At 50.1% G+C, this 20,092-nt stretch overlaps 1 protein-coding gene across 1 annotated transcript in view; it reads left to right on the top strand.

Annotated features, from left to right (window-relative positions):
* BRD4 (bromodomain containing 4) overlaps positions 1–20,092 on the top strand; it is an 84,469-nt gene that overhangs the window by 59,199 nt on the left and 5,178 nt on the right. Inside the window, exons 7-14 of the mRNA XM_079114069.1 lie at positions 110–238; positions 5,759–5,968; positions 6,584–6,783; positions 7,173–7,468; positions 8,486–8,596; positions 17,727–17,779; positions 17,920–18,310; positions 18,875–19,462. Coding sequence (XP_078970195.1) covers positions 110–238; positions 5,759–5,968; positions 6,584–6,783; positions 7,173–7,468; positions 8,486–8,596; positions 17,727–17,779; positions 17,920–18,310; positions 18,875–19,462 — 1,978 coding nt within the window. The remainder of the gene's footprint in view (positions 1–109; positions 239–5,758; positions 5,969–6,583; positions 6,784–7,172; positions 7,469–8,485; positions 8,597–17,726; positions 17,780–17,919; positions 18,311–18,874; positions 19,463–20,092) is intronic.

The following is a 20,092-nucleotide window of genomic DNA, read 5'->3' as shown; positions in this document are numbered from 1 at the left end:
AAACCAAATAGCTCCTTCAAGCAGCCTTTGCTGCTGCCACATTGAATGGCCACTTCCCCATGGAAACACAGACAAGCAAGGCTAAATGGAATCTGTCTTGTTTTTCTAGTCTAAACTAGAGTCCCGTGAGTACCGAGATGCTCAGGAATTTGGTGCCGATGTCCGATTGATGTTTTCCAACTGCTACAAGTACAACCCTCCTGACCATGAGGTGGTAGCCATGGCCCGAAAGCTCCAGGTGAGGCTTTGGGGAGAGCAGGTCAAACCTCTTAGGAATATTAACAGATTTTATTTCTTGGGGTATTTCTTCCTTTTTTTTTTACTTTGGGATAAGGCCATGTGGCTATGGAAGTGTTGATTCAACTCAAGTTAATGCATGCATTTTAAGTTGGGGTCATTTAATTATTACTGAAGCAGGGTGGCTAGTTTTTTTGCGGGGAGGGGTGTTCCGTTGAAAACCCCCTTCTTGCCCTTCATCTACATTCTGATGCCCTTGGCCACAAGAGCGAATGTGCTGTGCATGGCCCAAACTCTTCTCCAAAACAGACTTAAGTCAACAGGTAAACACTTTATCACACTTGTGAGCCAAAGGAACTGCTCACCTCTGGGTATTTCTTCACCATAGCCTTGAAAGGCTTTGTTTGCCTTTTGGCTGCAGGGTGCCTCTTCCTCCATGTTGCACATGACCACAGTTCTCTAAGGGAAGAAGTTCACAGGCTCTTCCTTCAAGTTAAGTCCTGGGTGGTATACTGTAAAATTCACACATGGGGGAGATTACAGCTTAAATGTGTAAACTAATTCTGCTTTTCTTTATTTTAAATAAATAAAACTAGATGCCTAGAAATAGATACCTGGTTATTTTGGGTAAAAAGAATTTCAAAATTTTGAAAATTTGGAGATATAGGGCTGGGGATGTGGTTCAGTGGTAGGGTGCTTCCCTAGCATGTACAGGGTCCTAGCCTTAATCCCTCTCACCATAATTTAAAAAAAAAAAAAAAATCTTTTTTTTTTTGAGAATAAAGCCATTATTTAATGCTTTTATAACCTGCTTTTTAAAATTCTTAGAAAGTAAGCATATAAGATCATTGAAATTCCCCACCTTTTCTCCCCAAGGCCATGAGTTGCTTCTGCTTTTAGGCTCCTAACAGGCTTAGGGCTGAGCTACCTGCTGTTGCAAGATGCAGGTTGACTTAGTTGTGACCTCAAAGCTTTCTCCCTCCTGGTTTATACAATCATCTGCAAAGTCCTTCTGCAAAGTGAGGACTTGGTAAACTTTTGGTAACCTGTGAGTTTGCCACACAGGTCACACCTGAGTCCCACTTGTCCACCTGTCTTCCAGTTCTGCTAGTTCTTCGCACTGTCCCAGACTCGCACCATAGTGTCTCCCTTCTCCTCCTTTGTTATGCATCCCCATCCTGATTCTGTCATTCAGCCTATGTCTGGTCAGGGATTGCCTTCAGTTTAGAGGATGTGTTCTCAAATTCTGGCATGAGAAATAAAACACTTCCCTATAGGGCTGGGTGGGCTTGCTCTTACTAGTGTGGACCTGGCCTTGTTACTCAAATGCATGCTCAGATTCAAAGGTTTTATTTCTAGGGGTTGTTTCTTGGTTTTATTTTTCCTGACTTTGGCAGGGAGTGGAGGGTTGTGCTCCCTTTTCATTTTGGTGCTACCCATCTTCATAAAGAAGACTGCCCTTTGCCCCTTAGTGTTTACATGTCCCATTCTTGAAAGAGTTCCGGCTTTTAAATTTTACTGCAGTGGTGGCTACAGATTTGTAGTCTCTTGAGAAGACAGGCAGCTTTTGCACATATCTAATAGTTATGCCCTTTCTTTGCCCTCAGGGATACAGCAGAACACAAACAAGTTCTTTGCCAACCTTGGAGGATGCTATTTGGAGCCACTTTGTTAGGGAAAGGAAAGAAAAAGCACCCTCTAATATGTCCTCTCTTACTAATTTCTGTGTCTTTTTTTCCTATCCTCAACTCAAACTAGAGCTGCTTTCCCTTCACAATATCTGCTTTTCCAAAAATAAGTTTTAAGATTTTTCTTTTTGACCAGTTGTGGTTGAGAGGCTGAGGCAGGAGGATTGCAAGTTCAAATCCAGCCTCAGCAACTTAGGGAGGCACTAAGCAACTCAGGGAGACCCTGTCTCTAAATAAAATACAAAAAGGATTGGGGATGTGACTCAGTGGTTAAGTTCCTCTGAGTTAAGTTTCTTAATTAGGTTATGCCAAAGGAGTGGGATTTATCTTAAAAAGTTAAATGGAAAAGAATCTTATTTTCTTCCAGCCACTGAATTCTGGGGCTTGAGAAAATCTCTACCAGTCTGGCAGCCATGGTCATAAAGATGGCCAGTGGCCTCTAGACTTAAGAATTTCCTTAGGCACCTAAGGGAGGTTTGGACTAAAGGCCATATGTACATGTAGTGGATCCAGAGCTGCTTCTGGTCCTGTCTTCTATTCTCTGTTGTGAAGAGTAATTTAGAAAGTTTGGTAGTGATTGCAACCTTGTGGCTACCACCAGAGTTTTATTTGTGGAGGGGAAAAAAAAATCAGGAATTCAAGGTGATATGCAGTTTTTTTCATAGTGAGGAAAAAATAAACTGAAAAGTACACTGGGCCGCCTGGCGTGGATCCCAGAGGCAGGGTTTTGAGATAGGTGTACATGTGTCTTTATGTCTTGCATGCACAGCTGCATCCCTAGCACCTGAAACCTAATGAACCTCCCACTTCTGTGTTCTGTAGCTCCCACTCTTGGCTCCAGGTCTGGTTCATCTGGTAGTCTTGAGGCACTGTGATTGTTTAGCACCTGAGCATGTCTATTTCCTTAAAGGGTGAGGTGTGCTTCCCCAGGGAATCAGATGCAGCCAGGGGTATGTGACCCTGGGTCAGAATTTCTAGCAAGAAGAGATACTTGGCTTTGAAACTTGTGGGGCATGCTGAGGCTGAGAAACGCATATGACCCAGACCCACAGAGGAAGGAGTTGGGAGTTATGGGATGCCAGGTGGGGACCTGGGCCCACCTTGAAATGCTGTCCACCCAACAGCAGAAGGCCTAAGGCCTATTTTTTCCTAGTATGCTTTTGTGCACTGTTCTCATCATCTGTGTCCTCCCTTGGGAGATGCTTGCTGTGGATTATATCTCAGAATGGCTTCTCTGGTCCATTTACTGACCCTACAACAGCCCCCTCTCTGTACTTTTGCCCCTCTTCCTTTCTTCTTTGGTGCTGTCCTCCCTGGTCTCTGTAGCAATGTTTTTCATCCAGCTCTGAGTCTAATGTCCATCTCTTAGCTCAGGTCACAGCATACCATTTTCAGTTATTCCCAGTTCATTCCTACCTTGCTCTTTCCCTCTTAGCACTTAGAACAGTTTATTTGTTTATTCATCTTTTCTCTCTCCCACTAGACTTAGTTCCTTCAGGGCAGGGAGCTTACGTGGTGGGCATTTGGTAGCTATGTGTCTGTTGCAGGTTTTCCTGCCATGTCTCTGGGCCAGTCAGTATATGGACACTCCCACCCTCACTCCATGTAGGCTGGAGCAGGGTTCTTGTATCCCACAGTCATGAGAAGGATAAAGTCACAGCTGGACACAACCAGGAAGCTGACAATCCCAGCCCTGCCTGACGTTAGTTTCTTATCCCAACTGACTTCCTGTCTTGTACTCCTTGTTATTTGGTCTTGACTTTGGGTAAGACAGAGCCAAAAATACTGAGGGAGTAGGAATAGGCCTCAGAGTGAGTGCCACCCGGGCTGGGATATAGCTCAGTTGGTAAAGTTCTTGCCTTATGTGCACAGGGCTCTGGGTTCAGTCTTCAGCACCACAAAAAAAAAAAAAAAAAAAAAAAAAATGAGGGCCACCCACTTCATCCCCATTGTCCAAAACAATAACCACAGTCTAGAGTGCAGGAACCGAGATGTCCTTGTGGTAAGTGTACTGCTATCTCAAAGCCAGCCCAGAGAGGTTGGATATACAGACAGGTGACCTGAGGCAACTTATATTCTAGGCCTTCCTTCTGACCTGAGAAGGAGAGTTGGTCACCTCTGTTTGTGATGTCCTGATATCCTAACACTTCTCAGGAACACTTCTCCACTATCCTTCCCTCTGTGTCTTGCCTATGGGCCTGATTCTTCCAGGAGCTTGTAGAGCTAGCTGCCTCTTGTGGGGTCTGAGCCTACCAACCAGCATCTAAGATGCCGTGGGTGGGTTAGGGTGGAGGTGACAACTCTCCTGGCACATGACCAGGTGCTGTGGGGCTTAAGGGTCTTACCTGCTGCCCCATTAGGGGCCTTCTCTGGTGTGAAACTCCTTCTTCCTGCCCGGTTCCTTCTCCTCAATAGGTTCTAGGCATCTGTTGTGTATCTTTGTCCTTGTCCTTAGGCCTGCTCAAGGATTTATTTCTGAGTAAATTAGAAAGTTATTGCCCTTCTAGTACTTGATCAGCCAAAGCACTCAACACACCACAGAATCCCAGGCAGGCCCTACTGGAAGAAGGAAGCTGTGCACTGGGTAGTCTGGAAGGGAGGGAGGAGATATGCCTGCTATAGAAGACACCCTCTCCTGTAGCTGCCTGGAAGAGGAAATCTCAGTGTGTTTCTTGATCCTTCAAGAGGTAGTCCTAGGGCAGGCTTCATCAAGTGTGCACTGAGTTGGAACAGCAGCCTCAGTACATGACCCCACACACTGTTCTCTGAAGCATGAACATACACTTTAGGGAAGGTACCTTTTGTTGTGTGTTTTTCTACATTGATCAATTTGTTCTGGGCTTAATGCCTGTCTCAGTACTACTGGGAGGGCTGGGACTGGCTTGCTGGTAGAGTGCTTGCCTAGTGTGCATGAAGCCTGGGTTCCATCCCCAGCACCATCGACAACAAAAAATACCACCAGGAAGCCTGTTCCTTCAACATTTGTCTAGAGTAATCACTGGATTGATGGTGGAGTCATCAGAATAGAGGGACCCTGCCAGCTGGTTTGATGTGTGTCCTGACGGTTGGAACCCCAGACAGGGCTCCTATTCTGTGAGCTCTGAAACCTCGCAAGTTCCATATGACTCTTGAATCTTGGAGGTCTTAGGGTCTTTTGGAATAAATTCCTATGCCCAGTCATCTCCCTGGCCTCTGCTCAGGTCACTTGGATCTCACAAAGTGACTGAGCCTTTCCTCAGCACTCAGCCTTATGTACCCTGGAGTTGTCTCAGTCAGGAACTTGGCCCTGCTAATGTGAAGAATGGGGATATAGACTCAAGCATGTGGCCTTGCACTCTCCCAAGCACCCTCCCACCTGTGGCCTTTTCATATATACTTCCTTCTGCCTGGAAGATTCTCTGTAATTGCAATCCTTCCTGCTCCCTCTGTATCAAAGGCTGGCAGAGCCTTCTGTTCTGGGAACCATAAACCTGGCCACAGCATCAGGGCCCTCTTTGTGAGGTTTTTTTTTTACCCTGAGCCCAGCATTTTTCAACTCCCTCAGACTAAAGTTCTCAGTAAGCTGGACCTGGGTCATTGTGAGTCATTATGTACCCTAGGCGGTAAGTACCCAGCCGTGTTAGGACCACCTGGCTCTTCAAAGTGAGATTTGAGAAAGTAGTATTGAATGACCTGTCAGAGGGCCTGAGCCAGCTCCTCATTACCCATGTTAGTGTCAGAGAGGATTCCTCATCCTTGCATACCTCTTATCCTCTTGCATACTTCGCCATTGAGTTGACTCCAGCAGCCAGTAAGATCAAGGTGACCCTTGTGGGCATGGCTTCCCTCCCCAGGATGTTTTTGAAATGCGCTTTGCCAAGATGCCAGACGAGCCTGAGGAGCCAGTGGTGGCTGTGTCCTCCCCAGCAGTGCCACCCCCCACCAAGGTGGTGGCCCCACCCTCATCCAGTGACAGCAGCAGTGATAGCTCCTCGGACAGTGACAGTTCCACTGATGACTCTGAGGAAGAGCGAGCCCAGCGGCTGGCTGAGCTCCAAGAGCAGGTGAGGAAACCAACCTTCAGGGTTCATGGACCTAGAGGTTTCCAAGAGATGTCTGTCCATTCCTACTTGTTCCCTTGTGGCCTTTTCCCATCTGCTAGGTCGAGTACTACATGTTGATCATACACATGGTAGGGCGGGGGCCGAGCTGGGATGGAACATGGTCATTTTCTGGGCAGAGATGAGGCTTCTATATCCTTCCCATATCTCAGAGGAGGAGGCCAAGCCAGGATATCCATCTTTCCTGGGGCTGTCTGCTTTCTTCTCTCCCTCCGAGCTAGTACTTGGGTCCTTAGTGCCTGATGTATCTATATGCGCTTGCCCAACCTTTTAGGAGGTTGCATCCTGGGACCAGGATGGCCAAGGGCTTAGCATCTGCCAGCTTGGGCAACTCCTCCCCTGAGGAGTACCCTGGCAAACTTTGGAGTTCGGGGAATGGTTGAGCATGGGGACTTCGAAATCTGGTTATTGCAGCAGGTCACTTGACTAACGACCAGCCCTGACTCTGCCTCTTGGGACTTCCTGGTGTCCTGTATGGTACAAGGTTGATGCCCAGGGTATGGGTTAGAGAAAGGAAGTTTCAGCCCCGGGTGTAAATCTTGCCTGTCTGCTCTGCAGCTCAAAGCCGTGCACGAACAACTTGCAGCCCTCTCGCAGCCCCAGCAGAACAAACCAAAGAAAAAGGAGAAAGACAAGAAGGAAAAGAAAAAGGAAAAGCACAAAAAGAAAGAGGAAGTAGAGGAGAACAAGAAAAGCAAAGCCAAGGAACTTCCTCCCAAAAAGACAAAGAAAAACAACAGCAGCAGCAACAGTGCAAGGTCTGTGCTTCCCAAGTCTACTCTGGGTGGGGATCCTTTTTCCAGCACACCCATGGTGAGGTGGGCCAGGCAGGCAGCTGCTCACTTGTAGCAGCATTTAGTTATTCCTTCTTCCCTTTTCTCTGGAATGAGCCTTTGGAGCTCCCCATGCTTGGTAAGAAAGGATAGCATGGTGTAGACACCAAGGGTGCAAACACAGCAGAGTCCCAGCTCATGCATCCCCTGGTCAGTTTGCTGTCCATCTCTACTGGGTATATTCAAGCCTGTTTCTTGTGAAGACCAGCTGGGTAGGATGGGGGAAGCCCCCTGCCCCCATACATGTGGAGGAATGAGTGCCCGGCTTCCTCAGGGGACCTGTTCTTGATGGTGTCTGCATCGTCCCTTCATAGCAAGAAGGAGCCAGCACCCATGAAGAGCAAGCCCCCTCCCACATATGAGTCTGAAGAAGAGGACAAATGCAAGCCCATGTCATATGAGGAGAAGCGACAGCTCAGCCTGGACATCAACAAGCTCCCGGGTGAGAAGCTGGGCCGCGTGGTGCACATCATTCAGTCACGGGAGCCTTCACTCAAGAACTCCAACCCTGATGAGATCGAGATTGACTTTGAGACTCTGAAGCCGTCCACGTTGCGCGAGTTGGAGCGCTACGTCACCTCCTGTTTGCGGAAGAAAAGGAAACCTCAAGGTGCCCTTGGGCCCTCTGGGTATGGGGGTCCTTCCCATGGACATCCTGACTCTCCCTTCTCCCTCTGTAGCCTTCTTTTCCAATTGTAAAATACATGGACTCAACACAGAAACCCCTGGAAGGTTTTGGCATTTATGCTTCACCTGTCAGAGCCTTCTAGATTTCCCTAACTGATGGCTGTCTGCAGCCCATCTGCACCTCTGTGTTTTGAGCCTTTCTCTTAGCGGCAGCTGCTTCTATTCTCAGCTGCCTGGCAGTCGGTCCCCCAAAAGTCTTGCCTCTGGAGCCAGGGTAGAGCAAGGCCAGGAAGAAAGATAAGCCTGCCATACCCCAGGGACCTGTGTACTGACTTTATGTCAGAACTGAGCCAGACTCTGTCCTTCTCTAGCAGGGATGATATGGACCCCTCTCCAGGCATCTTTTTCAAGTTGTATATGCCTCACCTTGGCACACAAGTTTTTTCTTGGGACCACAGTACTTGGGATCTGTGTCAGAGCATTTTTGCACATGTTTATATTCCCAGCCCAGGCTGGCTCCTCTTCAAGTGTACTTCATTATTACATTCACCTGGGTTTCCATCTGCATACTAGATGAGAGCTCGAGGAGACCACTGGGGTTCTTCCCTTGTCTTGCTTTGTCTCTGAGCATCATGTTCCTTATAGGTTCTTTTCATCCTCTTCCAGAGAGTAACTGAGAATGCCCCAAAGCCAACAGTACCTCAAAATTACTCCTCTGCCTTGTCCCCTGAATCCCTGAGCAGCCCTCCAAAGAATTTTCTGATTAATTGATATGGCCTTGAAATTCCAGCATCAGCCAGTGTGCAGTAGCTTACTAGCAGGAAACACAGGACCACTCAGGTCCTGTGACAATGGCAGCTGGTAGGTTGGATCAGTGATTAGGCCCATGGGGCACAGGCTTCCCACTTGTCCTTCTCTGGTATTTGTCATACACCATACCTAACAGCAGCCTCCTGGGTTCCAGTTTTACCTGACATGGTTCCTGTTGCTTGAATTGCAGCTGAGAAAGTCGATGTGATTGCTGGCTCCTCCAAGATGAAGGGCTTCTCGTCCTCTGAGTCAGAGAGCACCAGCGAGTCCAGCTCCTCTGACAGTGAAGACTCCGAAACAGGTTAGGTGACTCCTTATTAAGCATCTTGTCAGTCCCCTCCCTCCAGCGCCCAGAGGCAACAGTCTGTCAAACTTGGTGGGCCCTTCTGTCTGTCCATCTACCTTGTTAACTTTCTCCCTAGGGGGTGGTGGGTAACCCTGTGCTGCAGTGGTCCATTCTCTTTATGTGACGCTCACATTCTTACTCTGGAGGACTGAACTAGGAAGTACTAGTAGCCAAAGGTATTGACACTGCAGAACCCAGGTAGGAAACAAGCAGAGAGCTAGGGCTTCAGAACTGTTGGTGTTGGGGGCCCCAGGTGGTCCCATCCTGCCTGGCCTTTTGTCCCAGAGAAGACTGCATCCCTACATCTTGCCCACATCACTGTTGCATGCAGTGCCACATTGCAGAAAAAGTGCTTGGCCATACTGGTGAAAGCTGAACCACCTGCAGCTGACAGACCACATTGCCCGTCTGCTCTTGGTCCTGTTTTCATTTGGGCTCTGGCACTTAATCCTCTCCAGAGTGTGCTTACTGCTGTGTAGGCTGCTCCTTGTTCTGCTCTCACTCTGCATGTACCTGGGCACCTGTGTCCTGCACTTTTAACAGTTCTTTGTGTTCCATGGACCTGCACTGGTGCCCCATCAGAGCCCACCTTCTGTGTAGCAGCTTTAGAGCTGGAGGGCATGGGCAGGCAAGTGGCAGTGCTGGGAGCTAGCTTAGGTAGGGCAGAAGCCGCTTTCCCTGGGTGTACATTTTTTCTCATTCTCAGGAGTGCAGGTACTCAGACTGGCTGAAAGGAGAGGTAGAGAAGGAACCATGACAGCTGGGGCACCTGGTGCATATATCATGCAAGTGAGCTTGCCCCTGGAAAGGTCATGTTCCATCAGCTGAGTAGACCAGCAGAACACTGGGGACCCAGCCATGGGGTCTCAGGCATGCTCTGCCAGGTGGACTGGGGTGTGCAGATCCATTGGGAAATGTGTATTTGAGTCAAAAGGTTCCTGGCATGTTCTTCCACAGGCCTATCCCAGTTAGAATTTTATTCTAACTGGAAATAAATGCTAACCCCCACAAATTGAATGCATGGAAATAGTGGCCTAATATTTTCAAAGGTCTAGGCTTCAGTGCAGCAGGTGGGAAGATCCATGTTGCTGCAAGGTATGTGTTCATAGGTCAAGTGGACTGAGCCCACCTCTGCCTTGGTAATCTTGGGTTGGGTGAAAGAGGCACTTCCAGACCTTGGGGTCATCTGGGGGCTTCTGGTGCTCTGGACTACCTCATTTTTGATGAACCCAAATGAGATGCAATCTGCTAAGCCCCGTTTATTCAGCACTGGCTGCAGATGTTGCCTGGGGCAGGTTGCTGGCCTCCCCTGGTGCCATCCTTTCACCTTCTTTTTTTTTTTTTCCCTAATCAAAACCAACCTTGCTTTTTTTTTTTTTTTTTTTTTTTTTTTTTTATTGCTAGTATTCTTTCTCCCCATCCTTACTTTTTTATTGCATCAGCCAGCAGGGGGTGCTGTACACCTGGGCTGCCTGTGGGAGGGGAGTCGGGGCATCCACAGGGTATGGGTGACTAGCTGTATTCTTGGGCCCAATTAGCATTCCTGGTAGACACTGAGTTTTCACTTTAAGTGCCAGCCAAGCCTCTGGTTTGCCATTCCTCTGGGTTTTTGCACTTCTTGCATTTTCTACCAGACTGCTCCTTCCAGGGGTTTTTCAGATCTGCGTAACCAAAAGAAAGCCCCAAAGGCTGGAACTGGCAGTGGACCTTATCACTAAAACAACTTAGCTGGATTGTGCAGGGGAACTGCTTTGGCCTGATGCTGTACTTCAGGGGGCTGTGGTCATCATGTCCTAATTGCAAGTCTGTGACTATGGACTTTGCTTCTGGTCCCCTCCAGCCCTCTTCTCCATATTTGCTTTAGGCAGAAACCCTCCTGGGCTCCCATGAGTGCCCTGTCCCGCTTCTGCCACTGGCGATTCCACAACACAATTTTCAACCGCTCTCTGTTGCTGCCTTTTTTCCCCTTGCCTTTAAAGAAAGTGGAAAGATTGTGCAACCAGTAATTTGAGAGTCCTGGGAACAGCCTTCCTGGCGGGATAGAGGGAGAGATTTACGGTCTTAGGACTGCCGGCTTGCATGCTCTCAGGCCCTTCATCCAGCTCTAGCCACTCCCTTAGCTGCCTCAAGCGGGACTCTCCCCTCTACCCAAATGTTCTCCCCACCGTGGATATTGCCTGACTCCATTTTATCTTCGGAGTGCTGGCAAACAGGGCTGGTGATGGAGCAGGAGCTTTCTTTGCCTTCTGTATGGACTGGCAAGCTCTGTCATGAGCTGACTGGGCACTTCTGCTCAGGAAGGGTCTACTGTAAGTGGTTTGTACAACAGATCCCAAAGTGGGAGCACACGTGGCACTGGTGAATAGTGAATGTAACCTTCTGCTGCCCCATACCACAGAGGACATTGCATTGTTCCTGGTGGTGGGATAAGGGTGCCCAGTAGGCAGCTGTCCAACAGCTTTTTTCCTGGCTCCCAAAGAAGCAGGGAAGCCCCAATCTCTATGGTGGATGGAGGCAGTTTTGCCTTGAGGGGAGTGGAAAGAGTAGTGGGGTGTTAAAGATAGTTTCCTTTGGTCTTTTGGGGCTTGTTTTGCCCTCCTTGTTCTTATGTTTCCATCTGGATTAGAATTGAAATTCCTGAAGAGGCCTATTTTTTTCACTTGTATTAAGGGGTAGTTCTGCTGACTTGGTCCAGGACATGGATTGCCAAAAGAAACTGAAGAGTGATGCTGAATCAGTCTGGAAGCGAGTGGTAAATGGAACCCTCTTCTGGCAGCCATCCATGGCAAAAATGCTGCAGGCTGCCCAGGACAGGGGTCCTGGGCCTCTAGGGCCAGGTTGCAATTTAGGAAGGCTGTGCCCAGATGAGAGTATGGAAGCTGCTTTCCCAGCTGGGTCCTAACCACTGTGTATTCCCTTGTCTCTTGCCCAGCAGCACGCACACCAACGACCAGTCCCATTACTTCTTCTGAACCCAGCTATTACTTGAGTTGTGTGGTTTTCAGTGAGCTTCTGTCTAGCTCAAGTCCAGAACTGCGGGAAGTTTCATTGTTGGCTTAGGCAAGGTTAGAACCCAGATATCACCCTTCCCCACTTCTAGGCAAGCTGAAGGCAGGCACTGAAGGGACTCCCCTTCTCACTGCCATCCCAAGTAGGCTGCAGCCTTTGCTTTTACCAGCACTGGGATAAGGTCTCCCTGGCATATGGGTTATGGAATATCCTAGAACTTCCCACCAGATCTCATTTATCACATTGTTGATGTCTGGCACTTCTCAGATGCCATGCACAGGTCTTGTTAGGCAGTGGTGGCCACACAGTTTGTATCTCTCTCAGGAGCATCCCCCACATCCCCAGCTCTCCATACTGAGACAGGGGTTCCAGGACATATGGGGAGATTTTCTCTGATTCTGTCCTGGTCTTCTGGTTACAGCAGAAGGCAGAACAGCTATTTTAGTCTCCTGATTTCCTTTTCCCAGGATTGGAGCATGTGGGCGTTTCTTACTAGCTCCAGGGTAAAAAGGAATGTTGGATGTTTTGGAAGGATTTGAGCTGGGAAGTGCAGACAGAGGCCATGGGACGCTCTTAACCACACAACCAGTCTGGGCTTCTTTGCCCCCAGAGTCTTGGAGGGACTCATTCCAGTCATATCTGTAGGCCATGGATTGCCTGCTCCCAGCATATGACATTTGCCCTTGGGAAGGGGTGAAGTTCCTATAAGGGTTGGGGGTCTACACAGATGACAACCCTACACAAACACACACACAGACACACACACACACACACACACACACAGGAGTTACAGCTGGAGGAGTTTGGGGCTTCACTGGGTTGAGGGCGATCCTTATGGAATGTGGCCTTGCAGTGAGAGGCCATGGTGGGCGGGATTTTCCCAGGCATGTGCTGAGGACCAGGGAGCAGTATATTGTTGCATCTGGGACTCCAGCAGAGGTGTGGTTCTGCTGCTGCTTCAAGAGTGGGCTTGCCTGGTGCCCCTCCTGGAAAGGGAAGGAAAGGACAAGACTTTCCTCCTTGGTCCTTCTGTACCCACCTCCTCAGTAGTGTCATGGATTCCTCTTTATAATTCATGTTTTTTTTGCTTTGGGGATCTGGAGGAATGCAGAGATGAGGCTCTGCTCTTTGCCTCCCTCATCTGGAGATCCTGCACTCCACACCTCTGTCAGGGGTGGTGGTTCTCTGACCACACCAAAGAAGAAGGGCTGACATTGCCTCCCTCAGACTGGAGTTAGCAGATGACTAATGGGCTTAACAAACTGGCTAGTGGGACAAGGAGAGGTACCTCTTGACATTCAAAGGGAGCAGCTTCAGTAATGGTGAAGGAAATGTAGCAGACAGTCAGGCAGAACACAGATGGAATGTGTTAGTGGAAGCAGTTCTGTCTAGAAGGATGAACAGACTCAGGGCAGTTTTGGAGAGGTCTGAATATGCTAGATCCATGACCCTTCTAAGGGAAAGGTGGGGTCTGTTCCTGCCTTAGGCAGGATTCCTGGTCTCCAGCACCATTCTGTCGTGCCCTGTCAGCCACTGGGGCACAGAAGGCTGACTCAGTCTGCAGTTCTTCTGTTCTTGTGACTTGAATGGTACATTCCACACCATTTCTCTCACACTGGTTTCTCTCTCCCTCTATGTAGGTCCTGCCTAATCATTGGACACGGACTCTTAATAAAACGGTCTTCAGTTCCAGATTCCTTCCCAGCAAGCTATAGCTTAAGTCCATTTTCTTCTGTGAAAGGGACAGGACTCCATCAAGTTATGGAATTCCTCAGAGCCCTGGGCCTGTCCCCTGGGGTGGATTAGTCATGTCCAGCAGCACACGCCTAATCCCGCCTTTGGGAAGGCTGCCTGCCTGGCCGGCCGCCCGGGCCTCCCTGTGCAAAGACTGCCTGGCTATCCTGCCCAGCCTCCCTGGTCATCTGGGGTCTCTGGGTGGGTAGCATCTCCTGGAGGGTGATGACAATCCCCCCACATATGTGTACATGTGGTGCTGCTCCGTGTGCAAAGCCTGATCACAGTATATTTTCTTTCTTCATTCCCTCTTTTTCTGAGACTCCAGACCCTAAGTGCTTCCCTCTCAGGCCTTCAAGTGACTTTAGCCTAGGAAAGATTTCATTCAGCATAAGGAAGAATACTCTGACCTCTCCAACTTTCCCATATAAGGAGTGGGGGCTTTAGAGGCAAAGCCAGCTGGGCCCTGGAAGACTCAATGGGGCCATCCTGGTTGACTTAATTAGGGGGCTATCACCAGCCACAGCTGACTCAAGCCTCCTGAAGTCTACCTTCCATCCCCGTTGTTTCTATTTCTAGAAGTTTATGTTGCCTGGTGTGCATTTTCACAACTTCTTTGGCCTCTTCTTCTCAAGAGGAAAACACCTTCAGAACTTCTGGTGAGGGTCACTCAGGCCCATCAACCACAGCCCCTCGTGGGCTGCCTGCTGCCCATCTTAAGGGGCATTACCAGTCTTCAGTCCCCTAGAATGATGACAGGCACTGGGGCTGGGGTAATCAAGAGTAGCCACATCATCCAAGCCCTTCCAGGGGCACCAAATAGACTTTTTTGCTCTAAAAATAAATATCAACCCTTTTTTGGTCATGAATCCAGCATCTCAGCAAGACACTGCCTAAAATGTAATGTTCCTTAAGAAACTGCATCTACATTCTAGAGGGCTCTTTTTTCCCTTCTTTTTTTAAAGTGAAGTTTATGTGTACTTAGATATCTGCCATCTCCTAAAACCTTGGAGTCTGCCTTCTGGAGCTGGAAACAGGTTGAGGAGGTGCCATTTATTATTGTCAGGCTATGGGTGCCTGCCTAGAGAAATCTGGCAGCCCTCCTCAGCTCCTCATGTCCTTGTGCTGCTTACTGCCCCAGACCTGCTATGGCTACAGGGTCTAGCCCCAGCCTCCCCCAAATTTCCCAGGCCCCTACAGTGATGCTTCTGAGTTCCTAAGCCACTCCCAATCTTTTCCAGGCATCCGGCTTCCAGTCAGCTCCATTTGCCAAACAGACTATTTTGAGCTGCCCTTTGGCCTGCGCCTTATGTGTTCCAAGTGAACTTGGCTTGGCTGGGGTGGTGCGATTTGTGCCCAGAGATTCCCACAGGACACTTGGGAAGCTGCTGGCATTATCTTTCTGGGAAGATTCTGCTGTCTTGGACCAAATGGCAGCCTCGATTCCCACAGTATCTCAGCCACATGCCACCCCTTCTCTTCCCCATACAAAGTATACCCAAGCTGTAGTTACAGGCCAGCTCTCCTGCAGGGTCCTCACACCTTTGCTGTCCAGGGATCCCATCTTTCTTGCCTGTGGGGCTTCCATCTGCCAGAGCATATCCAGAGCCCATTGAGCTTGAGAGCTCTTTAGACTTAAACTGTCACCTGTGCTGGGTGCCTGGAGAACACAGGAGACAGGACAGTATCCACCCACTCTTCCTTGTTGGCAGCTTCCTGATCTAGGCAATAGAAGAGTTCAGCCAAGGGCTTGCTGGGGTCCTGTGGCAGAACTAGCAAGGGCTCCTCTCCTCTACCCGCCCTGCCCTGCCCTGCCCTGCCCTGCCCTGCCCTTAACCCTCCTTTCTGTCTCCTTGGCTAAAGTGGGTCTGGGTGGGGGGTGGGGTGGGAGAAATCAGTGTTTTAATCAGATTTTACAAAACGTTTTATTCCTTTGTACAATTACTATCCTATGTAAAGATGAAATTTGTGTTGAGTTGAAGATTGTCATGGAATAAAGATCACACAGTACTTGAGGCCATCTCCATGTAACCCTTTCCAGAGAGTTTTGTGTGGGGGTGTCTGGGACTGGTGTGTTGTGAAGCTGTGCACTTCCTGTCTTGTCTTCTTACTGGTAACTCCAACACAAGGCTCAGGCTATGGGAGCCAAATGGGTCTGCCCCAAAACACACTCCGGCTCTCCTTGGCCCCCACCACTGGCTCCTTTAATCTCATCTGGGCCCAGGGGTCTGCCTTGTGCCTTCCACCTTCTCCACTCTGGAGACAAACCCTGGAACACACTCCTGTGAGCTTTCCAAGGCAGCCAAGACCCTCCCTGGAACCCCCAGGAGCCCATTGTCCTTGTTCACATGCCTGTTCATGTGGACCTCTGCTCAACTGCTCCTCCTTTCTCTAAGGGGAAAAGGAATGGTTTATTCAAGGTTACTGGTCAACAGGTCGCCATGGCTCCACCCAGCCACCTTTCCACCACTGGACAGTGTCTGGACATATTCCTGAGGCTTATCGAGGTCAGACTTCACATGGTGACCTGGCTTCTTTCCCTAACTTCCCCTTTCTGTGCCCAGTTCCCTCATAAGTATGCCCTGCATTTGAGCAGCCACCCTGACCCACAACCACCTTGCACTGGAACAGGTGCTAGAAGAGCCCATCCTGGAGAGGTCCAGGACTGCTCCTCCTGTTCCCTTGGCTCAGTGACCTCTGCTGCTAAGACCAGAGCTCTGCAGACCTCACCTCACCTCTGGTCCTGGGATATCCAGCCTCTCCAGCTAGCATTTCTTCAACCTCACAGCAAACACACCTTGTTGCCTTGACCCTGCAAGTCTACCCAAACTGTCCCCTTTTGTATATCTCACCTACAAGAACATCCCTCTAGATTTTTACTCTGACCTAGAGTCCTGAGCCCTATATCCTGGTGTTCAGGTTTGGGACCTCATCTTTGGTTCCCATGTCCTAGGTTCCTCACTTGCTGCCCTTTGCCATTTGTTATGAGGACATGTGTCTATAGCTGCTGAGGTGTGTGTCCATGTCTTGTCTTTTGCATGGAGTGGTGAGCTTTACAGGGCGTGAGGTCCTGTCTCATCCCTTTTGGTGGTACGTTGCACCTCAAGGTCATGCATCTCACAAGCTTAGCACGGCCCTCGTGAAGCAACCCTGAACAGAGAGGTAGCCGTGATTTGGACAAAGCATGCATCCTCTGAAATCAGCAGTAAGGTTGGACATCCTGGCAAGGAGTTCAGGGGAAGCCAGGCAAAGGTACAAGGTTCAAGATTCTTGCCTCCATGACAAGAATCTGAAAGACTACATATATTACTTGCCAACCTGGAAGCACAAGCTAGGGTGGTTTCCTTCTCTGGAACTGGTACACCATCTATTATGTGAGGAGGCATCCAGCTGGTAAACATTCTTTAACATGAACCTCTGGGGAAGGAGCAGAGGTAGTGCACAGGCCTTTATAAAGGATGCCTTGAGGAGGCAGGCACATCCTAGAAATATCTACGTGGTGTCAGCACCAAGCTGACTCCAGAGAATTCTGTTAGGGTACATGCTGCCTTCTCTGCAACACCTTGGTTCTGCCCCAGAGAATGGAAATCTCTCGAGTTCTGTCTCCCCCAAGGAAAGAGGAAGCAGGCTTGTGTCCTCCTTTGATAGCCATGACTATGAGCATCTGCCCTGTTTGTACCTGTTAGTGCTGGGGGAGGCTGATTTGCTTCCTTGCCTCCCCAGAGGTGCTCACTTGGCGGCCGGTGGCGGGGGGGGGGGGGGGGGGGGGGGGGCTGTGGTTCTGTGACCAGGCTGTGACTCACCAACAGCATTAGTCTCAGCTCCAGCCATTGCTTCCCCTGGGAGTGTGAGAAGGTAGGGGTCTCAAAAGGCAATGCAGTTAGAGGCCCCAGATTGCTACATTTTAACTGTGTGACCCTGAACAAGTCTCCTTAACTTCTCAGAGCTCACTTTTCTCAACTGTTAAATGAATTGGATCATTTCCAACATCACAGGTTATCCAAAACAGCCAGTTCAGGTCCAGAGTATGTGAACACCCAAAGCAACATGTGACTAGGGGAAGATCTTGGGCAAGATCTCAGCTTCTAGTGCGTTCAGCAAATCAGCCTTCGATAGCACTGGTGGTCTGAAGCTTGGGGGGCAGGACTGGGGGTGCTTTTTTCAGGCATAACCCCCACTAGGAAAGGCAGATGGCTAGGTGACACCCATTATTCCCCTTCCCCATGACTATTCTGGGCCCCACCTACCCTCAAAAAAAGCCCTGCACCCTTTTTCTCTTCTGCATTCAGAGCCAGCTTATGATCCTCCGCCAGAGCCTTACCACCTTCTCTTTTCTCTGCAGAGATGGCTCCGAAGTCAAAAAAGAAGGGGCACCCCGGGAGGGACCAGAAGAAGGTATGTGGCTCAGGGTTGCCCTCTCTTAGGTGAGAGCTGGCCAGCCACTCGGCTCTTTCAGCCACAGGGGCACCCTGGGTCTGATTGAGTCTGTTCTGCCTGCCTGATGTCAGCCTATATATCTTTCTGTCTGCCTACAGCACCATCACCACCACCATCAGCAGATGCAGCCAGCCCCGGCCCCTGTGCCCCAGCAGCCACCCCCTCCTCCCCAGCAGCCCCCACCGCCTCAGCAGCAGCAGCAGCAGCAGCAGCAGCAGCAGCAGCAACCACCACCCCCACCCCCGCCGCCCCCACCCTCCATGCCACAGCAGGCAGCCCCAGTGATGAAGTCCTCACCCCCGCCCTTCATCGCGGCCCAGGTACCTGTTCTGGAGCCGCAGCTCCCAGGCAGCGTCTTCGACCCCATCGGCCACTTCACACAGCCCATCCTGCACCTACCGCAGCCTGAGCTGCCCCCTCACCTGCCCCAACCACCTGAGCACAGCACTCCGCCCCATCTCAACCAGCACGCCGTGGTCTCTCCTCCAGGTGAGCGGTGGCCACTGCCCCCTTTCTACCTGGGTTCCACCCTACCATAATGGATACTTCAGACAATTTCTTAGCCTCAGTTGCCCAGATCAGCAACTTCTTGGGACTGTCTTAGAAATAAAAGTGGCAAGGAACTAGCATTTTAATTCAGAAGCTACAGATTCATTTTTGTGGGGCCAGACGTTGTATTAAGTGAAAAATGATGGGATCCCTCTGCAGTTCCCAGTTGGGGGATGTAGGAACATACTCATCCTGATAAAAGTTAGTCCTGTGGAGCCTGGGTAGCATGTACTGGGTGATGTAGGACAGGACCACTCCCTCCTGATGAACTGGTGAAGGTCTATGAGTGGTGACCAACGCCTGTCCAAAGGAAGCTGTGTGAGAGCATGAGCCAGCAGAAGGGTTAGGGGAACAGCACAGCTGTAGAGGGTGGGGAGAGAATGCTGGTTGACAAGAGACCAAAAGGAGGTCACTAGAGTCCAGACAGGGTCAGCATAGAGCAGGAAGGCCAGCCTTGGTAACAGGGCTCTTGGACCTCACTGCCACACTATTGTGTTCTTCCAGCTTTGCACAACGCACTGCCCCAGCAGCCATCACGGCCCAGCAACCGAGCTGCCGCCCTCCCCCCTAAGCCCACCCGGCCCCCTGCCGTGTCTCCTGCCCTGACCCAGCCACCACTGCTCCCACAGCCCCCTATGGCCCAGCCCCCTCAAGTGTTGCTGGAGGACGAAGAGCCACCTGCCCCACCCCTCACCTCCATGCAGATGCAGCTGTATCTGCAGCAACTGCAGAAGGTGCAGCCCCCAACGCCGCTACTCCCTTCCGTGAAGGTGCAGTCCCAACCCCCTCCACCCCTGCCACCTCCTCCCCATCCTTCTGTGCAGCAGCAACTCCAACAGCAGCCGCCGCCACCCCCACCACCCCAGCCCCAGCCGCCACCCCAGCAGCAACACCAGCCCCCACCACGACCAGTGCACTTGCAGCCCATGCAGTTCTCCGCCCACATCCAGCAACCTCCACCACCCCCAGGCCAGCAGCCCCCCCACCCACCCCCAGGCCAGCAGCCACCCCCACCCCAGCCCGCCAAACCTCAACAAGTCATCCAGCATCACCCTTCACCCCGGCACCACAAGTCGGATCCCTACTCAACTGGTAAGTGGCCCTGCCCTTGGGCTCTGGGGAAGCTGGTATTGGGCCTGGAGTTTTATTCTTGAAAAAACCAAAAGAGTTAGCTTATGTTTCAGACTACAGTGAGCTCAGAATTGAGCTCTAAAGGCTTGGGGCAGTTAAAGAGAGGAGCTGTACTCAGGGAACATTGGTGCTTCCTACAGTGTCTTTATCGGCGCTCTCTCCTGCTTGCACATCGAGATTGCCCAAAGTAAGGCTTCCTTTCTTCTCTTAGAACACACAGTTCTTTTTTTTTTTTTTTTTTTTTTTTTTTTTTAAGTATCTTTTAGATGTTGATAGACCTTTATTTTATTCATTTATTTATATGTGGTGCTGAGAATCAAACCCAGTGCCTCACTCCTGCTAGGCAAGTGCTCAACCACTGAGCCACAATCCCAGCCCTAGAACACACAGTTCTAAGAGAACATGGCAATGCACCCTTAACTCCTGCAAGATGGGGAATCCAGGAGCCCCAGAGAGGCATCTAATCCACGTTTGGAGTTCAGAATAGGCTTTCTGGAAGAGATGACTATAGTACAAGCAATTGCTAATTTAGTAAACAGTATGGAAATGAGATTCAGGTAGAGCCAGAATCAGGTCTGGGCTGTGGGCACT

This window comes from Sciurus vulgaris (assembly GCF_902686455.1).
Source record: "Sciurus vulgaris genome assembly, chromosome: 16".
In the NCBI taxonomy this organism is placed as follows: domain Eukaryota; kingdom Metazoa; phylum Chordata; class Mammalia; order Rodentia; family Sciuridae; genus Sciurus; species Sciurus vulgaris.
The sequence above is the reverse complement of the archived record's forward strand: the minus strand, read 5'-3'. Positions and strand labels throughout refer to the sequence as shown.